General features: G+C 44.0%; 1 protein-coding gene across 1 annotated transcript; it reads right to left on the bottom strand.

The window, feature by feature from the left end:
* Positions 1–120: 120 nt before the first annotated feature.
* Positions 121–2,036, bottom strand: LOC147465660 (uncharacterized). Its single transcript, XM_086521222.1, has 2 exons — positions 797–2,036; positions 121–370 (listed from the first exon to the last, which is right to left on the bottom strand). The coding sequence occupies exons 1-2, from the start codon at positions 1,733–1,735 to the stop codon at positions 365–367; spliced, it is 945 nt and encodes a 314-aa protein (XP_086377348.1). The 5' UTR covers positions 1,736–2,036; the 3' UTR covers positions 121–364.
* Positions 2,037–13,832: the final 11,796 nt, after the last annotated feature.

Raw genomic sequence — 13,832 nt, 5'->3', positions numbered from 1 at the left:
TTAACAATCACATGATCAGGTCATCGGACGGCCACTGCCTAAAAGTGTTTCCAGAAACAAATCATCACTTGCTGCAAATGTAATGAATTTGTTGCATTCCTGAATTATCGACATGTCATATACTTAATCACTGCATATTTTGAATTAAATCATGTAAATGTTCACCCACATTGTTACAGATTCAAGTCTAAGTTGCAAGAATAACTTGTACAAAAAGTAGAGGATTGTCTGCACTCTGCAGTTGCATAACACAGCCAATTGTTCATGTGCTATTTGATTTCTAAAGCCAGACTGATTTTCATAACCACCTTTCTCATTACAATAATTCAGAACTTTGTTTTACGAAAGAGGGTATCCACTATGATCATTCCTGCAAAAACAAGGTAGAAATGGGGGGAATTAGAAGGAGAACAATGTCAAACATACTAGACAAGCATGGGTTAAAAGAGGACAGAACGATTGAGTAGATGCTTGACCAAAATAGGGCTCTACTTGCGCAAGCGAGCCTTACACTTACTTCTGCCTAGCCAAAATTGTGGGTGTATGTACACACATACACGCACGCACTCATATACATACACATACATATACATATACATATACTAAATACATGCATACACACATATGTATGTATATATTATCACCGGTGCGTGCTAAGGATGACCAAAACTATGTGCCAAAGAGAAAACATTTGAAACACTGGACAAGAGTCCAAACTTAACAACCCTATCACTACAAGAGTTCAAACCAATCTAGGCCAAATGCAGCACACCCAACTGAAGTAAAGGACACCAACCTCATTTTGGAAATCAGACTCATCAAGATCTCTACTGCCATCCTTCTTTTTGAAGGTGGTTGTACCGCCCTCTTTAGAAAAGGGGAGGTGCATTGGTCCAAACGGAGTATCCACCTCCAACTTTCCAACCATGCTATAGCCAGCTCCGCGTCCGCGGATGATGTCCCACACTGCAGAGCCTAGATCTTTTGGGCGAAATGTTATGGGTACCTCCAGAATGCCTTCTCCACATTGTGCAATATTGGCAGATTTGCTCAGCGTTGCATTCGCAATAGTCGTATCAGCTAGTGAGAAAGTGTAGTCCATTGCATTGATGCCCAAATTGAACTTGTTTTTGTTCTCTATTTTAAAGTGGAGTGATGCTGCCGTCTCCTCTAAAGAGAGATGCTCAAATTCGATTCTGTCAACATCCACATCTGGCTTATAGGGGATGGGTATCTCACCTGTCTTTTCTATTGGTAGAGTGAGACGTCCAATCACCGGCACATCAATAATAAGCTCTACACGCACCTTGTAAGGGATGACTTCACCAGGTTGAATGTCGTCGTATGTATCTTTGATGTCTTTGTAGATGAGAGAGACTGGGATCTTGATGGTCTCAGAACCATGAGAATGTATGGTACCTGCATCAGGAATAGTCCCTGACACTAATTTGCGGCCATCGCTCTCTATGAGATACACTATGTCGACTAGGGGGATGGGAATAGGGTTAGGATTTGAGACCAAGACGTCGACAACAATGTCGATTTTCTCGAGAGAGATGCTAGGAAGATGCAAGCCAGAAACCTCAGCAGTGGGCTTACCAAAACCAATGGTGTCCTTGATGAAGTCTTTCACTTTACTAAAGAAGCCTTCTTCACCCTTTTCCTTGTCATCTTCTTGTTCAGAGGGTTTGCTCGATCCAAAGAGGCCGCGATCCTGCTGTTCGTCTTCTGCCATTGAAGAGAGAGCTAAGCAGAAACAAGAGAAATTGAAGCAGGCCGGGGAAGATCGACCACCGCTGTCGAAAGCAAAAGGGCAAAATGATGTACACACAGATGAGGAAGCCGTGCAGATAATGTAGGCGTGGAATGGCGAGAAGCAGAGCCCACAGAGGCTTTAGACGAAACTGATAAAGACAAGCGGAAAGAGGGTCTGCTATGGCAAACGCAAGTCACGGGCACAGCTAGATCTGAAGCAGAGCTCTCTATAAAATGTTGACGAGAGTTGGGACTCGGGAGTTGATCCAAAGCCTCGGCAATAGAGCCCGCGTCTCTCTCTCTCTCACACACACACACGCGCGCGCGCGCGCGCGCAAAATCAATCTCAACAAGTCCGCCGACAAGTTACGACCCGTTGCTCACACGTTGTACGGCACTTCCAAGTTCCAACCAGTCTTCCTCAGCACTAAAGGATCTTTACTGAAGGCCACGGCAAAAAAACAGAACACATTTCCCTCACTTCACCCCCAGTTCACCCACCCCTAGTTCACTCTGTGATCCGACGCGAAGATTAAAACCGCCTCGTGCCCCCAAATTTGGGCCCTAGATCCCCTCTGACCCGGAGCCGTGCCATATAGTGACGAGGCCCCCATCCCACAACGCTCAATAGCCGTTAATGAACCCGAGTTTACTTTTTCGTGTTCGAATTTACTGCCTGTGTCAGTTTATTTTAAAGTTTATATATAACTAGCACTAAGCACACCGATACATGTGTGTGTGTGTGTGTGTGTGTGTTAGCCAGAGCTATTAAGCCACTATGATATCTCATGGCTTGATAAAAGTGTAATGTGAGAAGTGGCATTCAAAATTTTTGAGTTGATTGTGCATGGGAGTGCAGTTTGAGGAGATTGAGGTGGTGGGAGTGTCACTTAGAGGGTTGCCTAGCTCGCTCTTACCCTGACACATGGTATTCATGAAGTGTGAAAAAACCTTTCTAAATTAAGTTGTGCTTGAATGACCTTAATTAGTTGGTTTCACATAGTTAGCACAAATGTTGGAGGGCTTCTTGCAATAGTTGCCCACCTCCCTCTCTCTCTCTCTCTCTCTCTCTCTCTCTCTCTCTCAAATGTCAAGGGCATATTCTGGCACTATGAAGAAGGCATGGTGCAGAATCTAATGTAGGAGAGTTGAATCTAATATAGTTGCCCACCTCTCTCTCTCTCTCTCTCTCTCTCTCTCTCTCTCTCTCTCCCCAATGTCAAGGGCATATTCTGGCACTATGAAGAAGGCATGGTGCAGAATCTAATGTAGGAGAGTGTTAGAAAATAAGGCGTAGCTAAATAGATAATTGAGTAGATTAATTAATGGAGAGAGACAGATTTACATACACGAGATTATAGAGTAGAGAGAGAGAGAGAGAGTACACACGATATACGTGGTTCACCCAATGTGGGCTACGTCCACGGGAAAGCAGCCACTCAATGGCTTTAGTACTTCAAAACAAGAAGTAATTTACAAAGGGATTATACCCTTAATGGAGCTCCCGCCTTGCTTCACTCTCACCACCTCACACTCACCTTGTTGCATCAACTTCACACTATGAAATGTGTGTAGAAATGGCCTCCTTTTATAGGCCAAAAGGGCTGCCCTCTCTTATGAGAGACAGCCATGTGTAGCCGCCCTTGTGCGAATAAGTCCAAATCGGACCCTCCAATCCGCCCATGTGTGGCCGCCCTTGAGAAGGCAAGTCCGCTTTTGAATTCGGCCACCGGCCATTGAATTCGGCCACCGGCCACCGGCCATTGACTTCCGACCACCGGCCACCGGTCATTGACTTCCGACCACCGGCCACCGGCCAACCGACCGGTTGTTTTCTGACCACTTTCTGACCGCCGTCCGGCCATAATATTCCGGCGAAAAAAAGTCTCGGGGGCCTCCGCCCCCGAGGCCTTTAAAGTTGCCCCTGATTCTTGTCCGTGAAAATTTTGGTTTCCGGTGAGTGATTTTCCTTCACGCACGATGGCTTCTCCTCATAATGGGGGCCTTACAAATGTGCGCTTTTACCACAAAAAATTACAAGGGTAAATCAGGCTCCATACTTAATAATCTCCCACTTGGAGACTGATCTCCAAACCAAACCTGTGACTGCTTTCCATTCTGGCTTCTTATCCTTGAATGCCGATTGAAGATGAGCAAAAGCTCAACTTCTCTTTGTTGACCACCTTTGTAAACATGTCTGCAGGATTTTCACTTGTATGCACCTTTCCTAGCTTTAGTTGTCCCTCTTCCAAAAGAGTGCGTATGAAGTGATATCTCACCTCAATGTGCTTTGTCCTTGAATGAAAGGCTGAATTCTTCGCAAGATGGATAGCGCTTTGGCTATCACTGTACAAGACACAATTGTTTTGTTTGAATCCAAGCTCTTCTAAGAATCTGTGAAGCCACATAATTTCTTTGCTTGCCTCCGTCATTGCTACATACTCTGCTTCCGTGGTAGAAAGTGAAACCACTTTCTGCAGCTTTGAAGCCCAGCTTACTGCTGTGCCTCCAACCGTGAACACATAGCCAGTAGTGCTCCTTCGAGTATCTTTATCACCTGCCATATCTGCATCAGCATACCCTTCTAGAAAAATATCAGTTCCTCCAAAATACAAAGCATTTGTTGTTGTCCCTTTTAGATACCTAAGTATCCACTTCACAGCTTGCCAATGCTCTTTACCTGGGTTGTCCATGAACCTACTCACAACTCCCACTGCATGTGCAATGTCTGGCCTTGTCCAGACCATAGCATACATTAGAGAACCTACCGCTGCAGCATATGGAACTTTAGACATATAGGCTATCTCCTCTTTTAGGTCTTTGATGTCCTGCATGTTAGCACTTGCAATCAACATGTCATCAACATACAACATTAGGATGATGAATTTCCCATCTCCCAAATTCTTCGTGTAGACGCAGTGATCCGAGTTACATCTTGTGAATCCATGATCCAACATCCATCGATCAAACTTCAAGTACCATTGTCTTGATGCTTGCTTTAAACCATACAAGCTCTTCTTTAATCTGCAAACCATTTTCTCCTTACCTTTTACTTCATACCCCTTTGGTTGAAGCATGTAGATTTCCTCCTCTAAGTCACCGTGAGGGAATGCCGTATTTACATCCATTTGCTCGAGATTTAGATCATGAGCAGCCACAAGGCTTAAGACAAGCCTAATTGAGTTCATTTTTACAACAGGAGAAAATATTTCATTGAAGTCAATACCTTTCTTTTGAGAAAAACCTTTTACCACAAGCCTAGACTTGTACCTTTTCTTCCCACCTTCTTCTTCCTTTATCTTGTACACCCATTTGTTTTGAAGTGCCCACTTACCTTTAGGCAACTCAACCAACTCCCATGTTTGGTTGTAATGTAGTGAGTCCATCTCCACTTGCATGCTCTTCGTCCATTCTTCTTTGGATTCATGTTGCATAGCTTCTTCATATGATTCCGGCTCTCCAGAATCTGAGATCAAGAGATGGTTGAAGGAAGGAACAAACCTTTCTGGAGGTCTACTTGCTCTTGTAGATCTTCGGGGAATAGGTTGAGGCTCCTCATTTGGTTGACGTTGTTGCACATTGTCACCGTTTGCAGTCCTTGAGTCTTCACCGTCCTCAAGCTCCATGTACTCATCACCTGTTTCTTTTGTTTGTTTTCTTTCCAAGTAATCTTTGTACATATTTTGTTCGTTAAAAATTACATCCCTACTCCTTAAGATTTTACCATCTTCAGGATTCCATAGGCGATACCCAAAGTCTCCTTCTCCATAGCCAATGAAGAAACACTTTTTGGACTTTGCATCTAACTTTGATCTTAGGCTTCTATCTATGTGCATGAAAGCCTCACACCCAAACACTTTGAGAAATGCATAATTCACCGGTTTACCTGTCCATGCCTCTTCTGGAACTCCCCCATCCAATGCCGTTGAGGGTGAACGATTGATTAAGTACACAGACGTACTTACAGCTTCCGCCCAAAGCTCAAGCGGTAGGCCTGCATGTAGCCGCATGCTTCGTGCTCGTTCCATGATTGTCCTGTTCATCCTTTCCGAAATCCCATTTTGTTGAGGTGTCCTTGGGGTTGTCCTTTGCCTCCGAATGCCATTGCTAGCACAAAAGCTTTCAAAAGCTTGGCTGCAATATTCGCCTCCATTGTCGGATATGAGGCATTTAACCTTGGTACCTGTTTCATTCTCCACAAAGGCTTTCCACCTTTGAAATATGGAAAATACATCGGATTTATTCTTCATGACATAAACCCATGTTTTTCTAGTCGCATCGTCTATGAATGTTACATAGTACAATGAGCCACCAAGTGATGGTGTACTTGCAGGACCCCAAACATCAGAATGAACCAACTCAAGTTTTTTATTTTTTCTTTCATTTCCTAATTTTTGAAATTTTACCCTCTTTTGTTTACCATAAACACAATCTTCACAGAACTCTAAGTCCACTTCTTTCAAACCTGGTAGAAGCTTCTTTGTTTGAAGGATTTGCATTCCTTTGGCACTCATATGCCCAAGTCGGTAGTGCCACACCGCACTGTCAACTTCTGTAGTTGCTGCACAAGCTGAAGGTTGCGTGCTAACAGCACACAAGTAAAGTGTACCGACTTTTTCACCCTTGGCAACCACCAAAGATCCCTTTGAGATCTTCCACTGTTTGTTTCCGAATGCAATGTTGTGACCTTCATCGTCCAATTGTCCTGTAGAGATCAAATTTTTGCGAAGAGAAGGAACATGCCTAACATCTTTAAGCTTCCATTCATTTCCGTTAGCAGTTTTGATAGAAACTGTACCTTTGCCGACAATCTCACAAGCTTCATCATCTCCCAAGTATACATACCCAAAATTACCTTTGGTGTAGTCTTGGAAATGTTGCTTGTGTGGTGTCGCATGGAATGAAGCCCCGGAATCTACTATCCAGGAATTAGACACATTGTCTAATGAGAGAATTAGAGCATCTTGCTCTACTTTACCTGCCACATTGGCCTCCGATGTTGGCTTGTTGTCCTGAGACTCTGTCTCCTTCTTCTTCTTGGACCAGCAATCCTTCTTGACGTGGCCCTTCTTGCCGCAGTTCCAACATTCAAGAACTGACTTTGTGCGTGACTTGCTCCGCCTTGAGCGATCACGACCCTTTTGGTTTTTGAACCTCTCCTTAGGCCTTCCTCTTGTTTCCACTGATAGTGCAGCACTTGATGATTCTCCTGTGCTTCTCCTTCGCATTTCCTCGCTTAGGAGAACACCCACAACATCATCAAACTTAAGAGTATTTGTTCTAGAGATAGAATTACTTACAGCCATCACAAGGCTGTCCCAACTATCCGGTAGAGATGATAGTATAAGGAGAGTTCGCACTTCGTCATCGAAATTGATTTTCACTGATCGAAGTTGACTTATGTTTGTGTTAAAGTCATTTAGGTGTTCTGCAACTGAACCATTCTCTGCCATCTTTAGATTGAACAAGTGCTTCATAAGAAATACCTTATTGGATGCCGATGGTTTCTCGTAGAAGTCGTCAAGTGACTTCATCAAGTCCTCGGTGGTCTTCATCTCCGAAACATTGAAGGCCACTGTTGACGCCAAGCTTAACCGGATTGTTCCCAGTGCCTTTCGATCAAGGACAATCCATGCTTCATCTGCCATTGTTGCGGGCTTCTTCGCAAGACCGCCTAGTGGCAAATAGAGGTCCTTCTGGTAGAGATAGTCTTCAATCTGCATCTTCCAATGTTGGTAGTTTTTGCCGTTGAACTTCTCAATCTTGAGCTTCCCTTCCTCCGCCATAACTCCCACTCAATTCATGGAATCCTTTCCTTGAGATAATTTAGCTACGAGCAAACCTTGCTCTGATACCAGTTGTTAGAAAATAAGGCGTAGCTAAATAGATAATTGAGTAGATTAATTAATGGAGAGAGACAGATTTACATACACGAGATTATAGAGTAGAGAGAGAGAGAGAGAGTACACACGATATACGTGGTTCACCCAATGTGGGCTACGTCCACGGGAAAGCAGCCACTCAATGGCTTTAGTACTTCAAAACAAGAAGTAATTTACAAAGGGATTATACCCTTAATGGAGCTCCCGCCTTGCTTCACTCTCACCACCTCACACTCACCTTGTTGCATCAACTTCACACTATGAAATGTGTGTAGAAATGGCCTCCTTTTATAGGCCAAAAGGGCTGCCCTCTCTTATGAGAGACAGCCATGTGTAGCCGCCCTTGTGCGAATAAGTCCAAATCGGACCCTCCAATCCGCCCATGTGTGGCCGCCCTTGAGAAGGCAAGTCCGCTTTTGAATTTGGCCACCGGCCATTGAATTCGGCCACTGGCCACCGGCCATTGACTTTCGACCACCGGCCACCGGTCATTGACTTCCGACCACCGGCCACCGGTCATTGACTTCCGACCACCGGCCACCGGCCAACCGACCGGTTGTTTTCTGACCACTTTCTGACCGCCGTCCGGCCATAATATTCCGGCGAAAAAAAGTCTCGGGGGCCTCCGCCCCCGAGGCCTTTAAAGTTGCCCCTGATTCTTGTCTGTGAAAATTTTGGTTTCCGGTGAGTGATTTTCCTTCACGCACGATGGCTTCTCCTCATAATGGGGGCCTTACAAATGTGCGCTTTTACCACAGAAAATTACAAGGGTAAATCAGGCTCCATACTTAACAGAGAGTTGAATCTAATATAGTTGCCCACCTCTCTCTCTCTCTCTCTCTCTCTCTCTCTCTCTCCCCAATGTCAAGGGCATATTCTGGCACTATGAAGAAGGCATGGTGCAGAATCTAATGTAGGAGTGTTGAATCTAATATAGTTGCCTACCTCTCTCTCTCTCTCTCTCTCTCTCTCTCTAATGCCAAGGGCATATTCTGGCACTATGAAGAAGACATGGTGCAGAATCTAATGTAGGAGTGTTGAACCATGATGTCATGAAATTAGACCTCCACATTGAAGATGAAGTGGAAGAAGCAGAGGGGTCTTACCTCACAACAGATTCGCCAAGAGAGGCACTACAACAAAAAAAAATGTCTATGGGAGCCGACACCTCATAGATGACATGGTTGTTCAAGAAATTTATGTGTGTGTGTGTGTGTGTGTGTGTGTGTGAGAGAGAGAGAGAGAGAGAGAGAGAGTTGAAACAGGGTTATGTCAACCAAGAGAAAGAGAAAGTTAAAAGCCTCCTGCAATGCCTCCGTTGAAGCGGGAGGAAAGCGCACTTGCATGCACTTGGAAATGCACTCCTTGAGACAAAATTGCTTTTGAAAAGACAACTTCGCTTCGTAGCAACTGAAAACAGCCGGCCCACGAGCATATGTGATTGCATCTGGAGAGACACCCTCGCTTTGCATTCGCCGAAAAACAACCCATAGCTTCAAGATGCAAGTGTATGTGATTGCATCTGGAGAGACACCTTTGCTTCGCATCCATCGCAACAGCCCAGAGCTTCTTGGCCTTGACCCTATTGGGCATATCCCGCAGTCAGTGCACTCCATGAGACAACATGCATCTGGAGAGACACCCTCACTTCGCATCAGTTGAAACATGCCAAATTGTATGTGATTGCATTTGGAGAGACACCCTCACTTCGCATACAGTGAAAAACACCCAAAGCTCCTTGGCCCTAACCAAGTTGGGCATATCCTGCAATCAATGCATTCCAAGAGACAACATCCCAGACACGAAGCTCTTCAAGCACTTTTTGTGAATTATGAATTCGTTTGCCCATCTTGTGTAATGCCACATGCCTTCAAGGTGCAAGTATACATCATCGGATTTGGAGAGATGTCTTCTCTCTGCATCTGCTAAAAACAGTTCTCTCTCTTCCTGACCTGACCTTGTTGGATATATCCTGCAACCAATGCACTCCTTGAGACAACATTGCATCTGAGGAGACACCCTCGCTTCACATCCACCATAAACAGCCCAAAGCATATGTGATTGCATTTGGAGAGACACCCTCGCTTTGCATTTACCAAAAACAACACAAAGCTTCTTGGCCAAGCGTATAGAGAGACACCCTCACTTTGCATCCGCCGAACACAGTCCAAAGCTTCAAGATGCAAGCAATGTGGTTGCATCTAGAGAGACACCCTCTCTTTGCATCCGCCCAAAATAACCATGAGCTTCAAGATGCAAGCGTATGTGATTGCATTTGGAGAGACACCCTCGCTTCGCATCCACCAAAAACAGCCTAGACCTTCTTGACCCTGAACCCTGACCCTGTCGGGCATTTCCCACATCAATGCACTCCATGAGACAACATGCATCTAGAGAGACACCCTCGCTTCAGCATCAACTGAAAACAGCCCAGATTATATGTGAAGGCCTTTAGAGTAGAGGAACGGAGGGAGCTTTTGAGGGTGCTGTTTACGGAAAATGGACCATTGGGAAAATTTATTGAGAAAGCTCTCTTTATTAAATTTGTATTGGATTTCCTAATTTGATGCAAAAAGCTCCCTCTGCCAAATGTTGATGAATGTTGTAGTATGTCCCCCAAAATTGTCGCCACATCAAGGGACACCACTATAGAGTGGCATGGAGGTGGTTCGAGGTCTCATGTGCACTTCTAACAACGTGCTTGCACACAAGATACAATACATACAAAGACAAGTGTATAAGTTTCACACACAAGAGCATTATATAACTCCTGATTCCACAAAACAAGCAATAGGAGCTCGAGATGTACTTAACAATTCAAGAGAGAAAAGCACACCTCAATTGGCATGATGCAGCAGGTGTGATTGTCAGTAAGACCTTCATGCTCCATCTGCAATTGTTTTTTTTTAGTAATTTATCTAATATCAATTCTCCACAATGACTTAAAGCAAGGTCATGTAACCCTCATTTACTGCACTAAAAGAGTAATGATCTAACGGTGGATAGCATGTAAAGCTGTGCGTGTTTGTTGCACGTGTCAATGCAAGGGACTTGCCGATACACTGTGTGCAAGCCACAAATGGCTCCAAGCACACAACTAGACTAATCTAGCAAGCTCAAGAGAGCAAGGGTGTGTCACTCACCGCTCTACGCTCCCTTCGTGGAGGATTCCTCACCGCGAAGAAGAAGGAGCTACCGCCGTGCCGCGCTCAACCGCCTCGTCTCGCCGTCGTGCCGTCGTTGCAATGCTCGATCGCTCGCTCTCTCTCTCTCTCTCTCTCTCTCTCTCTCTCTCTCTCTCTCTCTCTCTCTCTCTGTGGCTGAAATCATGCAATGGTGGTACAAAAAGGACTGTCCTTGACACAACATGGGCTTGGTGGTGTATAAATTGGACCTTTTAATTGGAAATGGAGAGGGGCCATATATTTCTTTGTTTTTAGAACTTTCACTATTTGGAGGGGCCACTCCAAGAGAGAAAGTGAGGGGAGAGGGCTGGACCCACATTATGGTTATTGGCTTTCACGACAGCACCTCTCTCTCTCTCTCTCTCTCTCTCTCTCTCTCTCTCTCTCTCTCTCTCTCTCTCTCTCTACACACGGTTGTGTTGCTCCTGTGCACCTTCCGTGCTCCATAGCCAACGAGCTTGGGCTACTCTCTCGTTATCTCTCTCTCTCTCTCTCTCTCTCTCTCTCTCTCTCTCTCTCTCTCTCTCTCTCTCCACCAGCAAAGCTGAGCCCTGGTTGCCAGCCCTGCATCTCTCTCTCTCTCTCTCTCTCTCTCTCTCTCTCTCTCTCTCTCTCTCTCTCTCTCTCTCTCTCTCTCTCTCTCTCTCTCTGTGCACTAGCAAGATGCACACGAAACCCTGATGTTTAGTGACCACTCATGCATCTCTCTCTCTCTCTCTCTCTCTCTCTCTCTCTCTCTCTCTCTCTCTCTCTCTCTCTCTCTCTCTCTCTGTGTGTGTGTGTGTGTGTGTGTGTGTGTGTGTGCGCGCGCGCACGCTCGTGAGGGCTCCTTGCCAATGGACAATACTACAAGAGTTTACCGCTCGGGTGACTCACAGCTACTCTCTTTCGACGAGCTGGATGAGGAGGAATCACGCATGGATGAACAGATACAAAACCATCCCATTGTCAGTTCCATTGAGACATGTGTCACTAATCGATCTTTTCTTTGTGATTATTGGACTTCAAAGAAATGTGAACAGAGAAGGAAAGAACGACATCTTTCTTTTGCTCCTGGATTACTGAAAGCCAGGTCAAGGAAGAACATTTATGCAGCGGTGGCACGATGTTGGCGCAAGCAAACACTCGGGCTGTCAAGGAATGAGCAAAAGGAAATATTTCAGTAACTATTGGACCACCAAACATTTTCCGAGCTGCAAAAATCAAATTTCAACAATGTCAAAGACACCGTTCTATCGGGTGTGCGCAACACTTTGGCTCAAATTAAGGTCCCGCACTCAGCAAGTGAGCTTTTTGTTAAGAGAACCTCTCTGACGATGATCTTGAACAATATTACAAGTGTAGCCTCAGTAAACCAATCCAAAATTGCTAGTGTTCTGGGTGTCCATCGAAGGAATATAACTGTTGCAACTTCAAGGCTGGAGAATAAAGATGAGGATGAAGTGTTGCCATTGAGTGCTTGTGAGAGACAATTGCCACAAGGAACCATTGTCACTAATGAAACAAGAGATTTGGTGTATGCCTTTTGGACATCAGAAACCAGAGTTTCACCAAACAAGAAGGACATATGTAAGAAGAGAATTGGAAGGAAAAGTGTTGTCAAACATCCTGTGCATCTACTAGATGACTCTCAAGTACCAACAAATCTTAGCAATTGTAATTTATTTGGTGATTCTTAAGGCTGATTTGGTCAAGACAGGTACAAATTTGGTGGTCTGCTATATGGCAGTGGTGGTATACAGTACCTTACAAAGGTTGTATACAGAACCAGTGCATTCCTGGGTGGTTCCAGAGCTATCCTTTATAGAACCAAAGCCCTTGTGCAGTACCAAATTTGGTAGTCTGCTATATGGTATTGATGGTATACAGTACCTTGCAAAGGTTATATACAGTACCAATGCACTCCTTTGTAGTTCCAAAGCTATCCTATAAAGAATCAAAGCCCCTGTGCAGTACCAAATTTGGTAGTCTGCTGCATACTAGTGATGCCAAAGCTTATTTGTATAGTACCAAAGCCTCTGTATAGTACCTTTTCTGTCCCTACAGGCACCAAAGCCTCAATATTTAGTACCAAAGCCTCACTCTATTTTACCAAAGCCTACTTGTGTAGTACCAAAGTCTTTGTGCAATACCAAAACTATTCCGTGTATAGTACCAAAACATTCTTGTTTATCACCAAAGCATTTGCAAAGTTTCCATTTGGGTACTCTTCTACAAACAATTCTAAAATGAGTCAAAAGAAGACAGATAGTACAATTTTTGGTACTGTTTACAACCAATTTGGATTCTACAGTACTATCTTTGGTACTGTTTACAACCAATTTTTGTTCTACAGTACAATATTTGGTACTGTTTACATCCAATTTTTGTTCTACAGTACAATATTTGGTACTGTTTACATCCAATTTTGGTTCTACATTACTAAAATTGGTACTGTTTACATCCAATTTTGGTTCTACAATACTATCTTTGGTACTATTTATATTCAATTTTGGTTCTGCAGTACAATCTTTGGTACTTTTTACATCCAATTTTGGTTCTACACTACAATCTTTGGTAGTGTATACATCCAATTTTGCTACATTACTATCTTTGGTACTGTTTACAACCAATTTTGGTTCTATAGTACAATCTTTCGTACTCTTTACATCCAATTTTGATTCTACAGTACTATCTTTGGTACTGTTTACAACCTATTTTGGTACTACAGTACAAGCTTTGGTAGTGTGTACATCCAATTTTGGTACATTACTATCTTTGGTAATGTTTAAAACCAATATTGGTTCTACAATACATTCTTTGGTACTGTATACAACCAATTTTGGTACTACTGCACATTAGTGGCATTTTATCATTTGCATGAAGTTGGAATTTTCTAACTCTTATTGTATCGGTTCCACAGGTAGAGCTATACCAAAGATTCAAGAGGACTCACCCTACAGTGGTCGTGTCTCTTAGATGCTTTGAGGCATTAAAGACGTACTTTGTTCAGAAGTTGAAAGAGCGGTAT

This window comes from Adiantum capillus-veneris, chromosome 1, assembly GCF_014529385.1.
Source record: "Adiantum capillus-veneris isolate H3 chromosome 1, ASM1452938v2, whole genome shotgun sequence".
Lineage (NCBI taxonomy): Eukaryota > Viridiplantae > Streptophyta > Polypodiopsida > Polypodiales > Pteridaceae > Adiantum > Adiantum capillus-veneris.
This window is presented reverse-complemented; position numbering and strand designations above follow the sequence as displayed.

What these genes read in the sequence shown, in the direction of transcription:
- LOC147465660 (XM_086521222.1), bottom strand. Translation starts at nt 1,735, where the DNA reads ATGGCAGAAGACGAACAGCAGGATCGCGGCCTCTTTGGATCGAGCAAA.